The 26,081-nt window shown below is 31.4% G+C and overlaps 4 protein-coding genes across 6 annotated transcripts; 3 read left to right on the top strand and 1 right to left on the bottom strand.

Annotated features, from left to right (window-relative positions):
• Positions 1-445: 445 nt before the first annotated feature.
• Positions 446-12,950, top strand: LOC105833383 (lysophospholipid acyltransferase 2). Of its 2 annotated transcripts, XM_036284481.1 has the most exons (12): positions 446-836; positions 8,056-8,201; positions 8,639-8,716; positions 9,135-9,226; positions 9,885-9,996; positions 10,390-10,525; positions 10,727-10,874; positions 10,972-11,177; positions 11,350-11,547; positions 11,622-11,773; positions 11,901-12,072; positions 12,623-12,950. In XM_036284481.1, exons 1-11 carry the CDS (start codon positions 750-752, stop codon positions 12,055-12,057), a joined length of 1,512 nt encoding a protein of 503 aa, XP_036140374.1. In that variant the 5' UTR covers positions 446-749; the 3' UTR covers positions 12,058-12,072; positions 12,623-12,950. The 2 variants fall into 2 exon arrangements, with proteins under 2 accessions (XP_036140374.1, XP_012530552.1); XM_012675098.3 differs by lacking the exon at positions 12,623-12,950 and having other exon boundaries at positions 447-836; positions 11,901-12,395.
• On the top strand, positions 12,773-20,985 carry LOC105833382 (chaoptin). Of its 2 annotated transcripts, none has more exons than XM_012675096.3 (16): positions 12,773-12,858; positions 13,534-13,822; positions 14,189-14,359; positions 15,353-15,828; positions 15,991-16,210; positions 16,285-16,595; positions 16,784-17,008; positions 17,066-17,287; positions 17,690-17,858; positions 18,100-18,632; positions 18,760-18,954; positions 19,010-19,294; positions 19,376-19,501; positions 19,565-19,678; positions 19,996-20,231; positions 20,519-20,985. In XM_012675096.3, exons 1-16 carry the CDS (start codon positions 12,856-12,858, stop codon positions 20,802-20,804), a joined length of 3,861 nt encoding a protein of 1,286 aa, XP_012530550.1. In that variant the 5' UTR covers positions 12,773-12,855; the 3' UTR covers positions 20,805-20,985. The 2 variants fall into 2 exon arrangements, with proteins under 2 accessions (XP_012530550.1, XP_036140371.1); XM_036284478.1 differs by having other exon boundaries at positions 12,783-12,858; positions 13,466-13,822.
• LOC105833380 lies at positions 20,982-23,045 on the bottom strand. Its single transcript, XM_012675094.3, has 4 exons — positions 22,269-23,045; positions 21,849-22,095; positions 21,313-21,524; positions 20,982-21,236 (listed from the first exon to the last, which is right to left on the bottom strand). The coding sequence occupies exons 1-4, from the start codon at positions 22,383-22,385 to the stop codon at positions 21,027-21,029; spliced, it is 786 nt and encodes a 261-aa protein (XP_012530548.1). The 5' UTR covers positions 22,386-23,045; the 3' UTR covers positions 20,982-21,026.
• A 597-nt stretch (positions 23,046-23,642) lies between these two features.
• Positions 23,643-25,978, top strand: LOC105833381 (small nuclear ribonucleoprotein-associated protein B). The gene is made up of 3 exons (XM_012675095.3): positions 23,643-23,777; positions 24,667-25,201; positions 25,602-25,978. Exons 1-3 carry the CDS (start codon positions 23,775-23,777, stop codon positions 25,712-25,714), a joined length of 651 nt encoding a protein of 216 aa, XP_012530549.1. The 5' UTR covers positions 23,643-23,774; the 3' UTR covers positions 25,715-25,978.
• Positions 25,979-26,081: the final 103 nt, after the last annotated feature.

Genomic DNA, 26,081 nt, shown 5'->3' with positions numbered 1-26,081 from the left:
ACGCACATTATCTACGGGATTCATAGATATTTGACTACGTAGTTCAATGTGCACATTTTGTGCACATAGAGGCGCTGATGGATGAAAACACCTACACGACCAACGACGCGACTGCTCTCAGGTTCCTCTCTGGTATTGTATATTCGCGCATACGTACATAAAAAAGAAAAGAACGTAAACATTGACATGAGCCACGCGTGCGTTCGAACGGTATCGATCTCGATAACAAATCGCTGTCAATCGCGCTTTAATATAAATTCGCTGAAACAAACCCGGATGACAGCTCCGCTTCAGCCCCCGGTGCCGATCTCTCCACCAGTCCAACCTCACATACACACGCGCAGTATATCGTCCGTATATCACGGGCGCCCGCTCGCGGTTGATTGGTCAACGGCGACCGCGTGACGCGCCGCGCGATACAAGCACCTTTGTTCTCCGATGCCGGCGGCAAAGAGCCGGCGCGGGCGGCGTGTGCAGCGTGCTGCTCGTCTGTTGCAGTTTAGTACGCAGTCGCCCGTCAGCAGGTGTACGTCGCGTACACGCCTCGGACGCACAAAACCCGTCGTAATAGCCTGTAACTCGGCGAAAGTGTTGGTGCATACGCTTCCCCGAGAGATTAAAGGCCGCACGTCTCGTCTCCGCCCCCTTCTGAAACTCGTTCCCGCCGTTCGCCGCCCCGTGGCCGAGCCTCGCGCGTCCTGCGGCCACGACATTGGACCAGGCCTCCTGATCGGCGAGCCTCCGTGACAATGGCCGCGGCCATGGACCACGACTATTACGACGGTTTCCGCACTTTCTCCTGGCTTGCGGATCTCGTCGGATTGCCAATCGACCAGGTGAGATGACGCCGAGACGACGCCGCGCGGCGTTCCGGGGGGGGAGAAGCAGCCGGCTCGCCGGTGCCACTGTCCTCCGGCGAATTCCTGGGCGGCAACAGGAGAGATATCGATCGCCGGGAGGATCGTGCCCCTTTACGCGTTATACACTTTGCGAATATAGTTTCGGATGGATCGTACGATCTCATTCGCGTCCATCGGAGGTTTCTTTCCCTCCCCCCTCTTTTTTTTTGTTATTGGAACGGACCTTTCTGGATCGCGCGTCTCAGTCGTTTGTGTTTCGCCTAAAAATGTACGCACCGGAAACTATATGAAAGTCGAAACAAGCGACGGGTTGTTTTTAACAAGCTACGTGCGAGGTAATTCGAAAAATGAAATTGGCGGTAATTTTGCAGCGCGCTGTAGGATGGTGTAGGATCGAGTGAAAATTTCCCATCGTTTCTTGCTACTTCATTTCCGTCGATTTGATCGCGATCGCGACAGGTAGTCGACGAAATTCCTTCCGGTACGAATGCACGATTAATTCAAATCCAATCTCCAAAGAGAGACTTTATAAGAAAATTGCAGTTTATATAACGCGGTTGAAGTTACGGTTTCCTCTCAAGTAGATTATTAATTACACAACTTCAAGTCTGTCAGTGTGGTCATGCGCGACGATGCTCGTTTTCTCACGTTACGGATTCTCCTCTTGACTAAAGTTTGATTTCGATCAATTTGAATAATTGATTACGTCGATTACATCGTAAGATTTGCGTGCGAGATTCAAGACAAAGTTAGATCGTCTCCCTTTATATTCCTTCGTATGTACCTCAGTTGATTCAGTATCACGATATGCTATTTTCTCTAACGTGAAAGTGAAAATGGTTTACGCGGCAATACGCGAGATATTTCTTCCGATTGTTACAAGGTGTTAACAAAATTGCGCCGTAATATCGGAGTAGTAGATGACGTAAGATCGGAAGATGTAGTCATCAAACGTCCCATTTTTTTGCAGCATCGTTATTGTCTTGTCTGAAACGGACGACCATAAATTCTGTTGCTCGAATTAAACGCCTCCCTCGCATTCCGGGTTTCCTAAATGCGCGTTCGAATACCTTGGCGCATGAAACTGTCATTGGATTTCGGCAACGAGATTCGAAGCGCGCGCACCTCGTCTAGCAGAAGAAATCTCTGATTTTAACAAGTTTTGAGTATGTTAAAGTTAAAAAAAAAAGTTATTTTCTTTTGAAGTGAATCTCATCAAAACTGTAATAAATAGAAGTTTTTGAATAAAAGTCGATTTTAAGAATACTTTATAATAATGATTGACTTTTTATTTAAAAACGCATTATTATGTATAAAGTACTATTGAAACAGTTCAATTTTTGTTAAAATTTTTTTTTAATTGATTTTATTTAAAAACTCTTAACGTGCGAAAATATACTTATAGTTAAAAATATATGTCTCTTATTTTTGTCTATATTTTAACATACTAAAAATTTGAAGAAAACATTTGATCTTGCATTTGATTGTGTTCCCTTATAAATGTTCGATGTATCGTGAGCATTAGTTAAAAAAATTCGGAACTACATAATTGATTTTATGTCCAATGTTAAATTGATCAAATATAATCGTTTATTTCTGCCCGTTGATATAAATGAACTTTAATCTCGGTTGTATAACATTTTATTATTCTTTATCTACTTTCAATTTTTAAGAATTAGAGAAAGATAAAGAATAAAACACATATCAGATTATATACTGAAATTAAAAATTATAAGATTATAATGTAATTGTTTAAAACAAAATAAATTTAAAATTATTTGCTTATATAATATATTTATATTATATAAGCAAATTTTAATATTTAATTTGTTATTCTTAATCTTTAATTAATGCGTGTACTACGGATTTAAAGTAAACCAAGAATGATCCCTTTTGCAAAGATAATCATTATCTACTTAAAAGAAGAAAACTAAAAATTGAATAATTGGTCTTCTTAGCATGAGAATATTTTTCTGTATGTAGATTTTCAAAAAATCTGAAAAAATCGAGCTTTTTAACATCTCTATTATGTTACTAAATAATTTTTTAACTTAATAACTCAAATGTCGAAATTTTTATTTAATAAAAATTGAAGAAATTTAAGAGTGAAATTTTGCTTGTGTCAAAAAAGATCTAGATTGCAAAGGAAGGAGGTAAAAATATGATTGCAGACGAAGGATTAAAATTACTCGATATTGGTAAAAAATGGATATGATTTGCTAAGGACCTTTCTTAATGATAGGCAAGTTACTGTTCACGTTAAAAATCGCGTGCATCCGGAACAACTTTAATGCTGATGAACTGTTAAATATGCTGTGCGTAACCTCGATTAAACTCAATTAACCAATAATTAATTCAATCGACAAAATTATTTCCTGTAAACATTATTTATATAAATTGTATAAGTCATTTTTCTTATCTTAAATATTAACCGACAAAACATTAATTACATTTCATACAACGTCGTACAAATATCGATCGACATACACGGATAAGGTGCTTTGTAAGATTCTATTACAAATTAGTAAACTTTATTTTTAAAATGATTTATATCCATTTCTACCAATATAGATTTACTTTAATTTTAGTTTAACTTAGGAAAGAGACCGGGATCGTTACAGTTTATAGTCAAAAAGTTCATAGCTTAATTAATATTTAATAAAACATTCTGATTGTCGATATAATTCGATTGTCGTTATGTAAAATAATTTGCGTTAAAAGCATCATATTAATTACAATGACTTTTAAGAAAATACAATTGGAGAATAAATTTTGTTTTAATAAGTTTTTGATATTAATCGCAATTTTGTTATAATTTTTCTTTTATCTTTTTAATTTTTGAAAATTAGAAAAAGATTAAAAATAAGTTAACTAATTAACCGAAATTAATATTGATTAATACAGATTCTCTTTTTTCTTAGTTTGATTTACTTTTTAATTAAGTTAAACTTAGTTTTTAGAACAATATAAAAAAGATGAAGATCAAGTTAAACCGATTTCAGTTAATTTACATTAGTATAAATCAACTTTTACACAACTTAAATCTTGGTTTAACTTATACTTTATCTTTTTCTATCTAGTTCTAAAAATTAGAAAAAAGTAAATTTTATCGAAATTACAGTTGTTCGATATTGGTAGAAATAAATATCAATTGATTTAACATTGCGTACTAAATTAATCGATAAAAATATATTCGAATTTTTAAATTTACATTGATAAACATGGTCATTAGCAATAATGATTACTATTAATAATTGGATATTAATTGTAAGTACTCATTAAATATTATTGTTCACGTTACAACTAATTTTTGTTAATATTACTTGAAAATTAATTAAAAAGACTAGATTAAGAATTCAGGATTTTTAAATTTGTTGAAATTGCCTCGAACTTAAATTGTTTTGATTCTACAACTCATTAATATCTAGACACGTTACGTATGTTCCAAACCCGCAAAAATTAGTGCAAATTTATTTACGTGACTAGACATAAATGCTAAAACAAGATAATAAATGCTAATTTGCTAACGTTTTACGCCATGCGAAATAAGAAAAGTCTGTGGAAATTTTGTTCGAAAATATTACTCGCTGTTTTAAAGACGATTGTCTCCTCACTTCATTATACCGATAATAGCTTTTTTTTAAGGGAATAATCGGAAAATACCCGAGTGCATAAATGATAAGAAAATACGTATAGAAATAAACAAGTTGTATCACACGATGATAAGGCTACGAGTCAAACTGAATTATTCCGATTTGCCAATAAAACTTTTCACCTTGGGCAAATTGAACTATGCATTGACCGCACCTCTCTAAACTATCAATTTAAGTTGATTGAAGCGCGATCGAATCAAAAACGCCTGATCTTTATTGACATTGCGAGAAGCGCAGTGGCGTTAGTATTCTCTTCGTAGCGGTGTCGATTCTTCTTCATTAAAGTCAAGCTTCCTATGAAAGTAAAAAGAGAATGCAGTAGCCTAACAACTCCAGACTCGTAATCCCAAAAGCGTGGTACTTTGTCCCTGGTTGGACAAATCCAAAGGGCAAGAGAAGAAGAAGTAGTAGAAAAGAAAGTCAAGCTTAAAACCAGGGAAAAATAGAGAAAGAATTCAAATTTTCTCAGTACAATATTAAATAATACATTTATAATAGATATTTGTTTTATATAATCTTCCTGAAATATATACTTAAAAACAGAATAAGTTTCAAGTTAAATGAGATATAGATGCGTACCTTGAGAAAAGAAGATATCAAAATTGTTTAATTGAGATTAATATAATTAAGTGTCACGATTAGTTCTAATATTTTAAAAATACACTGGCGCAAAAAAACGAGACAAAAATTTTGATCGAATTTTTAAACAATCTTCAAAGTAATGTAATTTTGTGAAAAATCATCCAAATCACATGAACTTTTTTTTAAATTAAAGGGCAAAGACTTTACTTTAAGAATCCCTAGGCGAAAGTTTGATTTGTTAAGTGTGACTCTTTTGTATCGCATGAAAACATGTTTTTCTTTATTGAAAAAAGTAAAAGTTTGTTACCATTTTTTACAAGTTTTTTGTTAAAATTTTACTAATATTAATCCGGATTGTTAAAGTTCATTCTTTTCTAAGTAATTTAAAAAAAAGAACATGTCGATACGATGTTTTTTGTTGATGTGTATACACGAGTTTGAAATTTGCACTGCATTTTAGAGTATTTTACCGAATAAATACAGTATTCTTTGGATACCATAAAACGGTATCAATATGATATTGCACATTAATTTTATTGTTTAACTCAATTATACCGCCGTCATTAGAGTAACCCAATGTGTACCACGTGGAGATTGACGAATTTTGTACATCATAAGAAAAAAGCCAATTTTTTAAATAAAATTTGAATTTTTATTTTTTATATATGAGTATGTGTATATTTATGTGTGATCTCAGCAGGTTGCTAAAAGACGAACCTTCTGTTGACTTCAGTAAAATTCGTGCATCAGCTATCCGTTATATTGATTTACGAGAAACTTTTGAAAAATGATAACAAACTTACTTTTTTCAATAAAAAAAACCATGTTTGGTTTTCATACGATATAAAAAGGTCAAACTTAACAAATCAAATTTTCGCCTAGGGATTCTTAAAGTAGAGTCTTTGCCCTTTAATTTAAAAAAAAGTTCATGTAATTTGGATGATTTTTCGCAAAGTTGCATCACTTTGAAGATTGTCTAAAAATTTAGTCAAAATTTTTGTCTCGTTTTTTTTTGCGCCAGTGTACTTTAACATCTATTGTTACTTAATAAGAGGTCTCACTTGTGTTATAATTTTATGTTATAGGCCAAAAGAAGTATACATTTTCGCCATTGTAGTAAAACTTAAAACAGACGCAACAAATAATGGAGAGATTTGTTACGCTATGTTTTTATGAATCATTTTGCTTCATCCAAGACTGTAAAAACGAATGGCAGAGCTACATTATTCTTTTTATTGCAAAAAAGGCGGTAGCAATTGCATTGTTGCAATAAACTTATAACAAGCTGCTGGATCATTTTACGATACGGCGGCTCCTTAGAGAATGATCGACGTGCGCACCATTTCTCTATTTTTAGCGAGAAATCTTTATGTTGCTATTCTTGGCGGTGTATACCTAGCAAAGAATGAAATTGGTTGTTTAAATAAATATGTGCTTAAAAATAAAAGTGAGATTAGCAAAAAGATGAATGAGAGGATTACTTTTAATTTTTATTTATTTAAATATTTATTTATTCCCCTATTTTTACACAATGTATATTACTTATTTATCTATTAAATATCAATTTTTGTTACATAATTTTTTCCTATTTTTTAGTTATCACTCTTATATAATTTCTATTTGCAACAATGAAAAAATATATGTTAAGAAAAAATTTTTTTAACGTTAAACTTAATGAATAAACTTAATGTTATTAGTAACTTTATTAGTAACTTTATTACATTAATGAATACAATTTATCAATGGTTTATATTTATTGCTGCAGTTAATTGTAATTTATTTGTAAAGTATATATTATCTAAATTTGTAACGTTTTTACAACTTCTTACAATATACTTTTACAACTTTTACAACTTCTTTTATATTCTTAAAATATAATAACTTACAATTATTTCTGGTCTATAAAACGGTGTATGATAACAAAAATTAGAAACTTTATATATATACAAATTTTTAATTTTTATTTTCATAATTCTATTTTATTATGTATATATAACACGTCTGAGAGGAATTATATAAAAATGTTAAAAGAAAAAAACTTTAAAATTTTTGTTATTTTTCAAAAAATGTACAATTTTTGCATTGTTTATTATGTTTTTTTTCTCAGTCTCATGAATAGATTTATAAAACTTAAACTTTGTCGATTTAAAATTTACTGTGTATTTTCACTTATGAGATTAATAAAACAAACGAGAAGTTTTATTAGAGAAAAAGAACTAATATGTATCTTGTTTTGCAAATAAAGCACTTTATTGTAAATGGCAAAACACACCGGAAATACTTACTTCAATTTAGTACGGTGAGCACAGTAACCATTAGCGCGAAGATCAATGACCTCGCGTCGTTCGTGTATCTCACAATCAGTGTTGTTTGTAAAGCTGCGTTTGCGAATCTAACACCTGTGTTAGATGCATACCGTTAGGATGCATTTAAAAAGAGCTTGACATTTCTTTGAAAATGCCTTGCGATAACGAACAAGAAATAATAAACACAAATAATTCTTAACACAAATACAGACACCATTTTGCGTACATAAAACATTAATTTAAACCGTTTGCAGTACAGCTTTAAACACAGTTTAACTTACTTTCTATCTTTTCTAATTCTTAAGTTTAACCACATTTAAAATTAAGCTACATTGGTGCACTGTCCTTTGTAATATTACAATAAACGTGATTAGAAGTAATAAAATTCTCAAGAGAGATTTTTTTATTACTCTTCATTTATTAGATGATGCCTTATTAGTAAAAATCTAATCTTAATTTGTTTAATTTGATGGATAGACTTAAGAAGAAATTATATTTTATATACCTTTATATACATTTTATATACATTTAAAATTATATATATAAATTAATAATAATATTATATTAATTAATGATGAAATATATAATTAAAAGAAAAACATTTCTGACAATAGGAATAATTCTTAATGGATTTCTTTTTCTCTGTTTGTACAGGTAAATTTTGTTTTGACGCAATTTACAGCTCTCATATTAGCTGCATTATTAAGATCATCTCTGAGCCCCATCGCTACTACCCCAGCTGCCAGACATGTTTATGGTCTTACTATTGGCCTTGCTCTTGGATATTTTTGTTTTGGCAGGTAAGCTTACGTTTCATTCATTCATGTAAAAGTATAGGAAATTTTTGCTTGCAAAATGGTTGTAACTTGAAATGCTAAGTACATAATATTAAAAATTTTTTAAATTTATGTTAATTTTTTTACATCTATCTTGCTTGCCTAAATAATATTTAGTTTAGTATTAGATGAACGCAATATAGAGTAGAGTAGATTAGTTGTATTCTAAGACGTAATATTATTTGAGATTATATAAGATTTTTATTTTATGTTTATTTGATATCGTCACAAGGAATTATTGCAAAGAATCGATCGGTAAGCATTTGATATAGATAACTTTGTTTTAAATTACTCTATTCAAGATTAATTCTTTCAGTTGCAACTGTTTTGTCAGCGTGCTATTGAGTATCAGTCTGCCTTTTTTTTGACGAAAGAACTGACTTATCAATTTTTTTTTCCAGGCAGGCGATTCATCTCGCTATTCTTCCCGCGCTATGTTACGTAGCGATGCGCACACAAAATCCCCGCAATATGCAGAGGTGAGATAAATATAAATGTATATCTTGATACACGTCAGGAATACTGTGTGATTGTTTAAATTAATCACGGTAACGTTTAGCACAATTCTCGCTTTTTATAAAAGTCAGAGAGCTTTGCGTGCTTTGTCCAATATATTAAGTATATTCTTGCTCACAATTAATACGATTATCATTGTGCAGTATTACGTACTTTCTCCCTCTCTTAAGACTTAACAAGGATAGATAGCGCATGTGTCATCGATAACAATGATTCGTTTGTTCACAGCGTCAAGTATACTTAACTCGACCGTTGCATTTATGACGTAATGAATCGCGTGCTTATTATCAAATTAATCACGGTTTGATCTCGCGAGCAAAATCACGATGAGCAAAGACGTTGGCCGCACGAACTTGACATGTGTATCTCAATGTGTTTCAGGGTCGTCCTTGCAATTGCGTTAATCTATTTATCATGCATTCACTTTCACCGCCAGATCTACGATTATGGCTCGTACACACTCGACATTACTGGTACGTTAAACTCACAATTCACCCGGCTTATTTGAGAGAAAGATTGCAAAGCCTTTTGATTGCTGGCATATAGATTTACGTTACATAAAAAAGTTATTTTAATTTTTATATACGCGCGCGCGCGTATCAGTATCTTTTTATTTTTATAATTGTATATCTATGCTCTTTCTCCTCTCTCTCTCTCCCTCTTTGTTTATACCAAAAAAATTTCTTAAATATAATGTGACCATAAGAGCAGTTTACATTCACGTAAGCGTGACCGCGTTATTAAAATAGCAATGAATATCTTCGCGATGTTGTCACTTCTTATTATCTACACTTATGTAAGCTTCACGTCCCAATGTAACGCATTTATTTATTTATTCTTAAAATTTATTCCTAAGTAGACAAACGTGATTTTCAATATCATTTTTACTTAAATCTTTCCATCACTGCCCTTATAAGTCTGCTTTCTTTATTCTTTATGAACACATTGTATTTTACAAATTGAGTATTCAGCATAATATATTGATTATTAAAAGTAGTATGTATATAATACTGAGCATCTATTATGTCTTGCTATTATGCACACGCCAATACGTCTCGTTTGCAAATGTTTTGGCGATAAGTCTCATCATTATTCCTGTGCTTTTGTAACATATATGGATGTTCTTTTCAGGTCCTCTCATGGTTATAACGCAGAAAGTAACTAGTCTAGCGTTCAGCATTCATGATGGGCTAACGCGACGTGAAGAGGAGTTGACACCGATGCAACGTCATCAGGCTGTACAGTAAGTACACGTGCTCTTTTAACAGACCTCGTGCGCTCATTGTTATTTATATCGAGTACAAGAAGTATCAAGAACGTCACATACATAATGTAAAGACAGTCCTGATAATTGTTTTGTGTTAAAACCATTAAAATTGCATTTAAAAACTACTTTTATCAGTAAAATATATTTTCGCGCGCGTGCGTGCGTGTGTACATATGTAAAAATATACTTATATATTTGTATCGCGAATACTTATAATAATTATAATATAAACATGCTTTTAAAAAACATTTGAGATTTTTAATTTTAATAAATCTGAAAAAGTTTATTAATAGAAATGAATTAATAAAACACGAACACAAAAAAGTATTCTCAAATTTTATTTACTTTATTTTAATGTTAATTTTACAGAAAAATGCCAACTACTTTGGAATACTTCAGTTACATCTTTCACTTTCAAGCTCTAATGGCTGGCCCAGTGATATTCTACCGCGATTACATCGATTTCATACATGGACATCATTTGCCTGGTGCCAAATCTTTAGCCGTAAGAATATAGATTACATGGATGTAGAATATAATACTCATAATCCTTTAAAAATTTGTATTATTTGCATCTTAAAATCAAATTAAAGTATTAATTTGTAACATAACATTTGTAATTTTAAATCATAGTTTTATAATTTTAAAAGTTATATAATATTTATATAATTAAAAGAAAAAACCATTTATGACAATTCTGTTTTAGGGCTTTTATGACAGAAAGAGCCAAGAGAAAGAGATTATTTTGGAGCCGTCGCCAACTCTGGTTGTCGTGAAGAAAGTCACGGCAAGTTTAACATGCGCTATTATATTTATCACATTTATCCCGATCTTCCCAATACAACGTGTAAAAGGTTTGTTTTTATCATCTTTTATCTAAATCTTTTAGCTTCAATCTTGACGCACATGGTATACATCTCGGTGATTATTGATTTATTATACATTTTTCAGAGGACGAATTCCTGGAAAATACAAGTATGCTTTACAAAATATGGTACTTAATGCTAACGACTATGCTCGCGCGCTTCAAGTACTACCACGCGTGGTTGTTTGCCGATGCCATATGTAACAATTCTGGTTTTGGATTCAATGGTTTTGACGAACGAGGCAACGCGCGCTGGGATTTAGTCTCGAACGTTGATGTTTATAAGTTTGAGGTGCGATATATCTGCTGTTTATATAATCTATAAATAAGAATCGTTAAAATTTCGAAGTATTGGTAACTAAATAGAAGAGCGAGACATTCGAACTCGTCTTATCGTCAATGTATATAACAAGACTTTTTTTTTTCTAAAGTTCTCTTGCACTCATTTTTTGTTCGATTTTCAGACATCGCTTAATTTTAAGGACAGCATTGATAGCTGGAACAAGGGCACAAATTTATGGCTGCGATCGATTATGTACGAACGAGCTGGTCGTAACAAAGTGATCTATACGTACGCTTTGTCTGCTCTATGGCATGGTTTTTATCCTGGCTATTATCTCACATTCGCGAGTGGAGCGTTTTTCACTGTAGCGGCACGTTCGGTTAGTATCCTTGAAGGTTTTGCTGTATTTTAAGGAATATAATCGCTGATTTGTAATCTTCCATATTATAAAAGGTCCGTCGCTATATTCGTCCACTATTCCTGGAGTCTCAACGAAAGAAGACTTTTTACGATGTCTTAACATTCATCACAACGAGAATTATAATGGCCTATACAACGTTCAGTTTTGTATTATTAGAACTTGTACCAAGCATCCAAGTGTACCTGTAAGTCATTGTTGAAATCGTTCATTAATTAGAATCGTAAAGATATCAAAAATTCGAATTTTAATTCAAATATATATCCTTAATTAATTACCAAATAACTTTGATTAATATGGGAGTTTTTTGTTAGGTATTTGTACCTGCTCCCGCATTTACTGGGTTTGGTCGCGATATTACTTCCACCCCGTTTGGGACTGTTACGAAAGAGGCAAAAGCAGTCGGCCACGAAGATCGAAACTGATCTCTCCGAAGCTGTCAGCAACGGAAACGCACACAAAACAATGTAGTCTTCTGGTCATAATGTTAGGAAAGACAGATATTTTTTATGGATGTTTTTATTATATATATACATATATATGTATGTATATATATTTAATATATATGTATATATATGTATATGTAAATGTACCTATATACAATATTTCTTGTTACGATGCATTACAGATGTGAAAATCTATCGATAATGTGCTATACGCACTTTATGTCTGTGTAAAACATTATCGAAAATTGATGTATCGTTTATATATATATTATATATATAGTATATATATATATATTATATATATATACTAATATAAATAAGAAAAATTTTATAATTTGCTTAAATACATGGCTGTTTTATCTATCTCTGTCTCTATTTATTCTTCTTTCTATTATTAATCTTCTATTTATTTTTATATCACTGCAACCGTAGTTATATCTAAAAAAAAATGAAATCAAAGCTTTTATGTAAAAATTAGACATAATACTGGAATCATAATTATTAGTGTCAAAAAAGTCTTAAGTGATGATATGTTATAGAAATGTAGCGACTGCTATAATTCTGATAATACGGATAAAATATACTTACAGACTGCGACGAGTGGATTCTTAAATGGCTTTACACACACAGCTTTATTCGATCGTTGTCTATGGAATATCATGTTTGTAATTGGGTAAAGAGAAGCACTGGGACTGTCGGCGTGCACACGAAGCCCTATCGCGCGAACAATGGCGAGCAAGCACGTCTGATCATCGCAGTCAGTTAGTGTTTCGTTATTCGATGTCAGCGGAGAGATACAAGTGGAAAAAGACAAACAAAGAGCATGGTAAAACCTCTATCTATAGATATAAATTATAATTTATATTTGAAGTGTAATCTTCGTTAATTGTATTAAAGTTATTGAAGATTTCGTCAATATTTGAGAATTTATCATTATTAGAACAGAAACCATAACTAGGCGCATTATTTTGGAAACCCAAGAAAGCAAATCTTTGTATAAAAGTGTTCATAAAAAACGAATTTAGATTTTATTTTTATAAATAAAATTTATTGAATTTATAAAGAAAAATAAAATAGATAACAAAGTCATTATAGATTTGTGTGATGACTGAATGATTTAAAATAATGAAAATTACGCGTTGGGATGTTTGAAACGTGAACATTTTGAACTCGGAAGTATAATCTTCAAGCATTCAAGATAATAATAATTTTTTTGTTTGATTGTGATAATCGTTTTGTTTAATTATATTAATTTTGTTTAGTGTGATTAATTGTGCTTATTAAAGATTTTCGTATAAATGATATAATTTGTTATAATATTGAGACAACAGTTGTCAATATAATATACTCTTAATCACTTTACTCTTAAATGAATATTGATATCTTATGCCAAGAAGTTTACGTATATTTGATAGAGGTTTTACTTACGACAGGAAAAAGCCTTACATGATGTCGCCTTCGAAGCAAAACCGACATGCAAAATTGATTTCGTGATTTGCAGAAGCTCTTTACTTTGGTGAAGGTTGCGTACGCTATGCTGGTGATCATTCTCCTTTTGATGATGTGGGCATCTGTGGCGCGGATGCATGAACTACCGGTCCAATATCCACCGTGTTTCTTTAATCCGCTCTGCACCTGTTCGAAAGCTATACCAGATCTTGGCATAGTGGCGTGTTACAATGTGCCGATGCCGCGAATACCGCAGCCGATTAATTCATCCAAAGTATTCATGCTGCAATTGGAGAACAATGGGTTAAGATTTCTACAGCCACGGTATCTTATGAACACTGGTACAGTTAAATTAATGTTATGATGGAATGAAAATTCTATACTATGTCTTTTCCTTTCACAATACATCTTACATTTTTAATTTTTATTACAAAATTGATTTTGTAATAAAAATTAAATGTATATAATAAAAACAAAAGGATTTTTTATTTGTAACAAGATATTCGTACATAAGTACATGTTTTTTTTATTTTCTGAAATATTTTATTAAAATATATTTTCTATTATTAATTTAAATGATCATTATATTAAATTCAGTTACAGAATCCTAATAATTTATACATGGCCCAAATGCGTTTACAACTTTGAGCTACGGATTGTAAAGAATTTGTAATATATTTCTAGAATGATTCTTTCATATATTTTAGGTCTTTACAAACTACAGATTAAGAATAATCCCCTTGTGGATATTCCTGAAGAAGCCTTTCTAGGTCTCGAGAGATCATTATGGGAGCTCGACTTGTCCTATAATCAATTCGTAAGCGTACCGAGCAAATCATTTAGACATTTACAAAAGCTACGACTTCTTGAACTCACAGGTATTTGCTATTTTTGTTTTAACGTTAAATCATTTAAAAACGATACTAAATTTAACAATTAAAAAATCTTTATTGACACTTATAATATGAAAACATGGTGTCACATAAAAGATTATTATAATTATTTATGATAATATTTATAATATATTTATAATAATTTTGTATACAATTTTAAATAAGTTCTTAAATAAAAATATGCAATAAATTTCTTAATATATAAGTCCAAACAATTAAGATATGTATTCAGATTGAGCAAAAGTTGAGAGAGAAAATTGCATTATATATATATATATATATATATATATATATATATATATATATATATATGTATGTATGTATGTATGTATGTATGTATGTATGTATATATAATGCAATTTTCTCTCTCACTTTTGCTCAATTTGAATACATATCTTAATTGTTTGGACTTATATATATATATATATATATATATATATATATATATATATATATATATATATATATGTATATATAGGGTATCTGAACATTTTCAACAGCGTTTACATAGAGGTAGAACTGACTAAATTGAGTAGAAAAATTCTCCAATATTTTGCGATTTTTGCAATAGTTAGCGAGTTGTTAATTTAAAAAAATAGCTAATTCAACCGGTCCACCTAAATATCGACAAGCGGGAGACGCGCGTCCATGAAATCGCTATATATATATAGGCATGCAGGGATTATTATTGTTTACAACCTCAACGAAGCCATTGTCGTTTGTAAACAACTCCTGCGAGTCTTAACTTGCCGGTATTTGGCAGTAGGCCGAGCAAGTCAACTATTTTTTTTTAATTAATAACTCAGTAACTTGCGAAAATCGCAAAATGGTAGAGTTCTATCTCTATATAAGCACTGTGTCGAAAATTGCGCGCGTGTGTATGTGTGTATCTATAATAGCTTTTATACTAAAATATTACTTAGAAAAATAGGAATAGCAAAATAAGTTCAAGACTAGCTGTTATCGCAATTTCATTAGGCAATAAAATATCCCGCATTGCCCCGGAGAATTGGCGTGGCTTAGAAAATTCTTTACAAACTTTACGTCTGGGACGAAACGCGATCGAGAAACTGCCGGCCGATGCTTTTGTCGGTCTCACGTATTTGGAGATACTTGATCTTCGAGAAAATAGCCTGAAGGAGATTGATCCTTCGGTATTCAGAGACGGCATGACTCACCTAACGCATCTTTATCTGAATGACAATCAGCTGACATACATACCATACGCCCAATTGTCCTTATTGAAACGCATAAAGGTCCTCGATCTCAGTTATAATAGCATATCAAAGATGCTGGTGGCCCAACAGGAACCGGAGATTAGAGGTATACAGATATCCCTAGACGTGTTGCAGCTTGACTACAATCAGATTGAAACTCTCATGTCCAGTGATTTTCAACATTTCTACAAGGTCAACCGCACATATCTTAGGGGCAATCCTCTGATGGTTATCGAGGTACGATGATGAATTAAGGATCGCAATTTAGTGTAACTCAAACTAATAAAATTCAAAATATAAATCAAACAAGTTGAAAGAATGTTTAGGAGAAATATCTGAGAAATTAAGATCTGACATTTATAGTATTAAATAATATATATCAAATAATCGCTGTTAAAGGAGGGCACTTTCAGAGATACGCGCATTCGTGAGTTATATTTGAGCGACTGCGATTTGTTAGAGATCAACTCGGCCAACTTAATCGGCTTGGAATCGTCACTCGAATTATTGGACGTGTCAGGAAATAATATAACCGCGCTTCCGGATCGTCTACTCCAAGAGTTTGATTTCTTACGTACGCTCGTCTTTCGCGAGAATCGTATCGACACATTTTCGCCAAGTAAATAGCGCATATTTTTTTGCACTTAGTAGACACAAAATAGGGAATATTGCTCTTACAATGTGTGCTTTCAGCCGAAGTTTTTAACGGCTTCCAATATTCTTTGTATAATTTGGACCTCAGCGGTAAGCAGAATAGCATGATTTCTCTCCAAGATCTACAACAAATGAGAAATCTACGTTTCCTCTCTATCTCCCGAATGCCACAGGCAATCTTATCAACGAATGATTTCCTCGAATTTGGTATGGACCTCAAAGAACTACGGATAATCAACAGTAATCTAAACACGATTAAGGGTCACGCTTTCATGCATGTTCGCGGGATCAAATATCTCGACTTTTCCGAGAATTCGATAGCGACAATAGATGATGAGGCTTTCTCAGAGGTGAGCTTTTATTCCGCTTTTTAAACTTTTTTCTTTTAACTTAAACTTAATATAAGGTTGGAAAATTAAATCTTTATAAAATGAAGTAAATTTGTAAAATTAAGTGTTATGTATATGCAATAAAAAAAGTACAACATTAATTAAATGAAATAAAGTTGTTTAAAATTTTTTCGAAACTTTATACATAGGTGGGCCATTCTCTATTGACTTTAAAGATGTCTCACGGTCTCTCCTCTACAATTTCTGAAATACCAAGTCGATCGTTGAAGTCATTGACAAATTTGCAGCATCTTGATTTCAGCAACAACAAAATACGATCCTTACCTGCTACAGCTTTTCATTTTCTAAAGAGGATAAAACGCATTGAGCTTCAGGATAACGAAATCGACAATATACCAAAGGGTACCTTTCAGGTGAGTTGCCTATTTGTATGACGTGTGTCTTATATAACAAAAAGATTGTTTTATTAGGGTGACATTCATTCAACGCTAGAAGAGGTCAATTTCGCGTTTAATCAAGTGAAGAGTCTGCAAACTCATATATTTGTCGATCTGTCGGCATTAACGATAATCAATATGGAGGATAATACCATCGAGAAAATTGAAAGACGGGCCTTTATGAATATGAACCGACTTAAGTACATTAACTTGCGCGGCAACAAGATTAAAGACATCGCCGATGAAGCCTTCCAGGTAATTTAATATATGAATGCATAGATTACACAGGCTGTGTTAGTATATGTTTGGGTATGTCACCGATTCTATGATGAATTTAAATGGCTATTTCTTAACAAATAATTAATATAAAAAATTTATATAAGATTGTTTATTATATAATTAAAATTTTTCATTTCTTTTTGAAAACTAAAACTTTTTTAGTTTAAATATTTAGTGGAAAATGAAGATTCTATTATTATTTACTTGGATTTTGAAAACTGTAATTATAAATTAATTTAAAACTAATACTTACTGTAATTATATTAAAGTTTAATATAATTTTCGCTATTAAATAATTCTGTAAGCATTGATCATTCTATAAGTAAATTTATTGATAAATTAATAGTTTGAAAAGGCACAAAATTACTGATGTTTCAGAATTTACCAGAGCTTGAATTTCTTGATCTAGCATATAACAAACTTAATAAAGTTGACTTCGCTTCGTTCGATCAAGTAGGGACATTATCGTCATTTAAAGTTAATATTAGCCACAATAAAATTTCAAGATTATGGGTAAATAGCACCATCCTCGCATCTCCGTCTGTCGGTGAGTTTACAATTACACCATGTTTAATAAACAAGCTTTTAAAAGTTTAGAACCTTGATTTAGAAATAATAAATAAAGTAATTAAAAATAATAAATAAAATTTAATTTTTTATTATTTTGTCGTTTATTTTATTTTATTTTAATTATTTAACACTTTATTTTACTATTTATCAAACTATTTTTATTCATAGCTTTAATATTTTTGAACTGATATTTTTAATTTTCAAACGTCTACTTTCAGTTGGCGGCAATGTGCATTCAAACATCAAAGTTCTGGATTTGAGTTACAATAATATATCCGATATCACGAAGTATTACTTTAAGCCGGTCGAGTACTCGCTCACTCATCTGTATCTATCGAACAATCGACTGAGAAACATTACTCAGGGTACTTTCGGCAGCATGCCTCACTTACAATGGCTCGATCTGAGACATAACGAACTGATAGAACCGGACTTTGATTGCTTCAAAAATATAAAGGACCTGCAAGTATTACTTTTCTCCTGGAACGAGCTCATGGATATCCCGGCGGAGACTTTCCGACCTCTGAAGAAACTGCGCATCGTGAATTTGTCTCATAACAAATTGAGAACACTACCGCACAACATGTTCACTGATTCCAGCATAGAGAGTCTTGATCTTTCGCACAATCAATTTACAAGGCTGCCCATCAAGAGTATGTCAGTAACTTCTGTCACGAGATTGACAAATCTGGATATGTCTTGGAACATTCTATCGGGAATTCATACCACCGACGCGATATTTAGACTCAAAGTAAGTTTATCACTCTAAAAATGAAATTTACTATTTGTTTTTTATTATCTATCTCATCTAATTGTATATTATAAATAATTTTAATTATGCATTGTATTTATACATATTTTATATTATTTTTTCATAGGATCTTGTGTGGTTAGATTTGTCGTATAATCGACTCGTCAGATTAGACGACGGCGTATTTTCCGATCTACCATATCTTGCTCATCTCGATTTAAGTCACAACAAGCAACTCATTTTAGAAAGTCGCGGGAGGACGTTTTACGGTTTAGAGGATACACTTCTTTATCTCAGTCTGAGCAACATTTCTCTCTTGAGTGTAAGTATTTTATTATACGAAAAGCATAGAACAGTAGGTATAATGGGCGATATAGGTTCCAGAATTGCCTTTGCGACGATTACAAACCTTATATTTGGCGCATAACGAGCTGGCATCGATTCCTCCGGAAATGTCGTCGAATCTGACGTCTCTTCACTATTTAGATTTAAGTTTCAATGATTTGACTGTGGTGCCGTTGATCACTCACACACTACCAGAATTAAAGATCTTCAACTTGGCAGACAATCCCATTTCTGCCATTACAAATACCAGTTTTCTCGGCGTGGCCGATAGTCTTGAAGAGCTTGATATACGAAGGCTAAGCCTGTCAGTTTTCGAAGTAAGTTTTTATTCATATTTTGAACTTGCATATTATTAAGTTTCACGAGATCTCGTTGTAGATATGAATCGACTTTTACAGGCGGGTGCACTCTGCAAAGCTACCAAGCTCCGCAAATTGCACATCACTGCATACAATGGTATAAAAAACTTTAATTTTCCCAACATTCTGAAATATAATCATGGCTTGAAACATTTGCTCATTGATGTGAGTACTCACAAAAAATACGTATCATGAAATTTAAATTTATACTAAAGTTATTAATTTTAGGTTCAGAATAACACCAATTTAGAAAAGGAAATGGTAGGAAAATTACCCTATAAGTTATATAATATTACGTTGACTGGTAGAACTTTAAAGAATATACATGCAGAGATATTACACGTAAGGTTTTATTTTTTAACTCGTATTTAAAATGTAAACTTTGTAAAATTTTTTGAAATTTTAAAGTAATTTTCCGCAAATATTTTTTTATTTAAATAGAAATTTAATTAACTTTTTAGATTAAAATAATTAGAAATGAGAGCAGTTTATTTATCCAAACTTTATTTAATTTCACAAGATTTACAGTAATTTTATGCTATCGTAATAAAGCTTAAATTTTAGTTGTAAGATTGGTCATAAATTTTACAGTAAAATGTTAAACATTATTAGGAGTTATTAGGTATTAGTTTTGAAGTGTACATTGAGTAATTTTTTAGGGCATACGAAATCCTCATCTTCATTTTGGTTTATACAATACCAGTGTAGTGACAGTACCTCGAGAAATGTTTAGAAATGCGCAGCGTGTGCGCAATATAACTGTGGAGATTCGCAGTAGCAATACTCGAACATTACATAATCCATCATCCAGTTACAAGCCAGGAGTATCGGGCAAGCAATTCCTTATGAAGCTTCGATTAGCGGGCAGTCATCTTAATTGCGATTGTGATATCGGGTACGACATAATAAAGTCGAATTATCATAGTAAAACTTGAATGACGTAGATTAAAAACAAAATTAATGCAGCACTAAGCTATGATGGTATCAATAGAATTACTTAGCATGAAATACTTAACATAACAATAGATAAATTAATATTAATTAGTTACATTCTAAAACTTATGAAATTTTGTTAATATTTTATTTTTTTGTGTCTTAATTTATCGTATACAACTGTTTATTTGCAAAATATTGATTAATCTACTAAGGCTAATGAGTAATAAACACTTTTCTTTTCTATAGATGGATAGAAATATGGCAGAGGAAACACAGACAGTATCAAGAGGATCGATGTATCTCTTACGATGAGTTTCAGAATTTCGAGCGAAAAGAGGGTAACGAATTTAGTTGTTGGGACAACGGCTGGGATGACGATCTCCGCGAAACGTTTTGTCTAAACAAAGACAACGTATCGTTGTCGAACTCATTAAAAACGGAGCTAGAATGCGGATGGAGCGCAACGAGTCATACTATTGAGCTGAACACTATTGTTTTTCTCGTGTTCTCAATAGTTTTAGCTGTTTATTAAAATCTCGTTCTCAGCTTCATTGTTTTTTACTTAATATGTTCAAATTTATTTGCGAATTTTGTTGAATTTATATTTGTTGAAATTAGTATTATAAAGAAATGATTAACAACTAGATTATTATGCATGCTCATAACATGTATAATGGAAGATTAAAATCGTAATTAAACATTTTCTATAAGGATAGCGCCATCATAACTTTTATTTGCATTTTACGAAACTAATTTAATTCCGCGTCGCGAATTTAGTTGCAATACTAATTGTCATTTGTACGATTGGCAAAATGATATGGCTAAGTATAAATATAAGGAAAACGTATACACTGAGCAATTGTATAATGAAAATAATGAGTTTCACCATTACTTGCCGAAAATTCTTGGTTCTGTACATATCGATTATTTTGTCTAACACGAATCTCAATATGAAGAAAAACATCTGAAATTCACGTTTCAAAAGATTTCATTATTTATTTTCGGCCTAGAAGATTCAGATACGATGCTTGTATAATCACCTGGATAACAGGAGCAACGTTAATGATCACATATATTAGTGCCAACAAAGATCGTGCCATAGCCTGAGTCATTACTACGATCAGAGCAGCGAAGGTATATTCGGTACGCGGTGTATCACAAAATTCCTGATAGGTACCTAAATACTCTCGACAATTGGAGAGAATACTTTGCTTTATTTTTCCTTCCTGAGGCTCGTCCTTAAGAATGTTCTCTACAATATTGCAATGTGATTCGGTTGTCTATATTTTTTAGATTGGCACTTAAAAATGTATCATTTTTTATGTATATTATATTTATAATTTTTTAAATCTGTATTAATATACGATTTTAATTAGATTTGTTTAACGAAGGAATTGATGCTATAAACAAAGGTTTTTGTTGAATAATGATAACGCTCCAATAACGAACATTCTAAGAGATGAAATAATTAATTATTTGACTAGCGTATTACTTATGTAAAAAAAATATGATTTTGTTAAATAATCAGTTACTGATATAGAAAAGTATTACTAGTTATTTATAGTTATATATTTACCTAATGTGTGAATGGATTTTTCATAATTTATGTGATTACTGATAGAAACGCTATATGGATTTTTATATTTCCACGAGACTCGTTCAAATTGTTGAATTACATTGCTTTCAGATGTGGATGTATCGTATTTTTCAGCATTCAAATTTTCAGTCTCACTTGATGTATTCAGAACTTCCGTACTAATTATTGTACCTATCGATTGAAGAGACAAATCCTTTCTGCTAGAACACTTGGGCTTGTCCGAGATCTAATAATAAAAATGATTTGTCTGTCTGTCTCTCTCTCTTTCTCTCTCTCTCTCTCTCTCTCTCTCTCTCTCTCTCTCTCTCTCTCTCTCTATTTCTCTACACACACACAATATATGATTTATATCTTACATAAAATTAATTTTTAAGTACTGTCTTGTATCTTGTTTCTTACTTTTCTGTACAAGCCAGAATTGTCTGGTTTCTGTTCATGTTTAACAGTAGAACTAATGACATCCAATTTGCAGGGAGCACCTATAATTTGGACGGTTTGCTTTCCTTCGACACGCATACTCGAGAAATTTACGTAAAATTATTTTAATATTATAAAGTTACATACAAATAAGATTATTGTAAAATGAAGCCGAGCAGATTTGTCAAACCTATTAAACATTCATCCCTATGAATCGTGAATGCAGCATGTTCACAGGAAAAATGTGAAGTTATCGTGGAATTTATTCTTTTAGCTGCATCGATTTACATTTTGTAATTACATGTAGGGAATAACTAAAATTTATCTAGAAGAAGAAATATTTCTATTTAATTAAACGTTTGTTAATATTTAAATCTCGATTGTTTTATTTAAAATTATGCAATGGAACAAAATTGCTTAAAATAATTTTATTATACTCCTGATTGAATCATGTTCATATGTTAAACAGTCAAAAAGGATATTTGTTAGCACATTTTATGCATATTTGTTCTGTGCATTTTATTTTTCAGATATCTTATCGATTGTAATTAATTATAATATTTATATAAAACCTTTTTAATTAACCATAGAAATATATACTTTACAGAGAAAATATATATATTAATTGTTAAATGTATAACTCGTTTAAATCATGTTTGCATGTAACAAAATAAAAGTTAAGAACGGTCACGAACAATGATATATTTAAAAAATCAGAAAACCAAAATAAAAAAATACTATTATAAAAATTGCGTTGGTTTTTTTGTTCTAAAATATAAATGTTACTTGATAATCGAAGTTTGGTTAAAATCGACTTAATATCCATTGTTACAAAGATAAATTAACTTTAATCTAATTCTAAGAATTGGAAACAGATAAAAACTAAAACTATAGTTAATTTATATATATATATTGATAGAAATGACCCAGATAACAAATCGTGGAGAAATGGCAATTCCACGTTCACTCCATGACGTGGAGAACAACATAATTGATCAATTTTTAATCAAATATGACCTTAAGAAAAGTAAAACGCCATACTAATTCTAATTAGTTATTGGTCAATAAATAGGATCTAAAATCTAAATTATCAATGATCAATTATATTGACCCTATAAGCGGACATCTCAAACAATTATTGCTTTAAAACAATATGAAAGCTTCAGTTTTCCATATTTTTGTTGCTTTATTTTTAATATAACATGTTATTTATTTTTAAAAATTATATTTAATTTTGTCCCCAAACCGAAAATGCAAAGCATTTCGAGAACTGGACTGTACGCCATCAATGTCAAGTATATATGTATATACAAGTATACATATTATACATACGTATTACGTTATTACGTATGGCAGATTGGCGGTAATCGGCGCCTGGCGTTCTGGCGGCTCGTCGGGCTCATTCGTTAGAAGAGGTTATGCAGTGAAACTCTGTGCGAATACTTCGCGACGAATTTTTGTATCCTACGTTAAAAACAACCAGCCAAGATGGTAACTAACGAGAATAATCATGCTTGATTAATTACAATCTAACAGTATTAAAAATTTCCCAAACTTATAATCTGCTTCAATCTTTTTTGCACTTGAGATTTGAACTGGCATTCCTAACCAAAAAAGTGTGAATTAATTTTCTGAACGAATTTCCTGTAATCAAATTACAGATATTTTATGTAAAAATATGAAAATAATGCATAAACAATATATATAAAACATAATACTTAACAAATTATTTATACTTTCAAAGATAAAAAATGTATTCCGATCAAAGTTTCGATACACATCGATGAAGTAAAACCCTGAAACAAATTTTTTTGCTTAAAACACAACGCTAGAGAGACGCGCTGAAACATTACTACGTTATTATTATGTCATATTATTATTATGAGTTTTATTTTATCAATATGTTTATTCAGCTTGAAATCTCTAAGTAATGTATATACATGTTTATGGTTATATAAAACCATACATGAGAATCTATATGTAAGTCCATATGCAAATTATTAAAAAAGAAACGACATTTATGATAGATCATATCATATGTAATTATATATATACATTACACCAAGTAAAAAAAATCTTAACAATGGTATAGGTTATAGGTCAAAAACTATACCATGTCTGAGATATAAATGCTAATTGCTTTTTTTAAATGTGCCTATAAATGTTTATAAAATTATTTTCTTTAACATTTTAAAGATATTTTTAATATGAAGATATATATGTATATTTATTAATCAATACATTATGTCAAAAGCTAACAAGCACATCATTGTGTCATTATAAATAAAACATTCGCAAAATAACATCTATTGTACCCTATATAATTGTAATTTGCATTATATAATTTAATATACAATTTAAATTATTTATTATTTTTCAGACAATTGGCAAGAACAACAAGATGCTGCAGCATATCAACTATCGAGTTAGGATTATCCTACAGGATTCTAGAACATTTATAGGCACATTTAAGGCCTTTGACAAGCATATGAACCTAATACTTGGTGATTGTGAAGAGTTTCGCAAAATTAAGCCAAAAAACACGAAGCAGCCGGAAAGAGAAGAGAAACGCGTGTTAGGCTTTGTGTTGCTACGGGGTGAGAATATTGTTTCTTTAACAGTGGAGGGTCCACCACCTCCCGAAGAAGGCTTACCTAGAGTACCAATTCCGGGAGCTGCACCAGGACCGGGTATGGCTCGTGCTACTGGTAGAGGTATGCCAGCAAACGTTGCAGGAGTGCCAGCTGGACTGCAGGGACCTGTGAGAGGTGTCGGAGGTCCGTCCCAACAAATTATGACGCCTGGTAGTAGAGGACAAGTTTCGGCACCACCTCAAATACATCCTGGTGGTCCGCCACGCATGCCAGTTGGCGGGCCACCACCAGGCATGATGGGACCACCAGCTGGAATGATGGGTAAGATCTTTCTTTTGATCTGAATATCTGGCTTCATTGTAATATTATTTTTCCTGTTCTTTTTTCATATTCTATAGATTACTTAATCTCATATTCTATAGAGTACAAATATTTCTTTTTCTGATCAAATTTACATTCAATATATTGTATTTAACATACATTATATTTTTATTTGACACTTCTTTTCTGTCAACATTAACTTATAATATTTGAAAAAACTTTAATTTTCCTTCAAACATATTATACAACATATCATATTTAATGTATAAATAATAACTTCATCACAATAAGATTTATATAAATGTCTTATGTATTAGTAATATTTTACAAGTATTTACAAATTCTATTGATTATATAATTATAGAAATAGTAATGAAATATATTTTTTGCTGTTTTACAGGTATGCCACCTGGAATGCCACCTATAGGACGTGGTGGTCCACCAATGGGACCACCTGGTATGCGAGGTCCTCCTCCAGGTTTGATGCGCGGCGGCCCACCTCGCCCTTACTAACAATTAGATGGTTAAGAAATATTTCATAATAATATCAAAGATAAGAAGTTCTTTTGTAATATTAATGTAATTTGTAATCCTCATAAAACTTTTATGTGAATGTATAACAGTTTTATAAAATCACAATTTATACCAAATAATGAAGTCTTCTCAGGTAACGTTAATTAAATATCTGTTTATGGGAAAAATAATATATAATAATATTGAACTGAAATTTGTGCAAACATTTCGATTAAAAATAAATTTGTGATTTTAGACAATGGATTTTCTATGCCTCTGCAATAAATATTTTCTAATAGCAATGTAATATGTAATCTAAAACTTTCTTAAATAATATACGACAAACATAAGATGTGATGAATCGGTT

Source organism: Monomorium pharaonis, chromosome 3 (assembly GCF_013373865.1).
Source record: "Monomorium pharaonis isolate MP-MQ-018 chromosome 3, ASM1337386v2, whole genome shotgun sequence".
Taxonomy (NCBI): Eukaryota; Metazoa; Arthropoda; class Insecta; order Hymenoptera; family Formicidae; genus Monomorium; species Monomorium pharaonis.
Note: the sequence above shows the minus strand (reverse complement) of the source record. Positions and strands in the feature narration are given on the sequence as shown.

What these genes read in the sequence shown, in the direction of transcription:
- LOC105833383 (XM_036284481.1), top strand. Translation starts at nt 750, where the DNA reads ATGGCCGCGGCCATGGACCACGACTATTACGACGGTTTCCGCACTTTC. An exon ending in CCCAATACAACGTGTAAAAG is followed by an intron (nt 10,875 to 10,971) that starts GTTTGTTTTTAT and finishes TACATTTTTCAG; the next exon opens with AGGACGAATTCCTGGAAAAT. An exon ending in TCACTGTAGCGGCACGTTCG is followed by an intron (nt 11,548 to 11,621) that starts GTTAGTATCCTT and finishes ATATTATAAAAG; the next exon opens with GTCCGTCGCTATATTCGTCC.
- LOC105833382 (XM_012675096.3), top strand. An exon ending in ACGGTATCTTATGAACACTG is followed by an intron (nt 13,823 to 14,188) that starts GTACAGTTAAAT and finishes CATATATTTTAG; the next exon opens with GTCTTTACAAACTACAGATT. An exon ending in TCGCCGATGAAGCCTTCCAG is followed by an intron (nt 17,288 to 17,689) that starts GTAATTTAATAT and finishes CTGATGTTTCAG; the next exon opens with AATTTACCAGAGCTTGAATT.
- LOC105833380 (XM_012675094.3), bottom strand. Translation starts at nt 22,385, where the DNA reads ATGCGTGTCGAAGGAAAGCAAACCGTCCAAATTATAGGTGCTCCCTGC. An exon ending in AAAATCCATTCACACATTAG is followed by an intron (nt 21,525 to 21,848) that starts GTAAATATATAA and finishes GCAATATTGTAG; the next exon opens with AGAACATTCTTAAGGACGAG. An exon ending in ACGTTGCTCCTGTTATCCAG is followed by an intron (nt 21,237 to 21,312) that starts GTGATTATACAA and finishes CGTGAATTTCAG; the next exon opens with ATGTTTTTCTTCATATTGAG.
- LOC105833381 (XM_012675095.3), top strand. An exon ending in ACCACCAGCTGGAATGATGG is followed by an intron (nt 25,202 to 25,601) that starts GTAAGATCTTTC and finishes GCTGTTTTACAG; the next exon opens with GTATGCCACCTGGAATGCCA.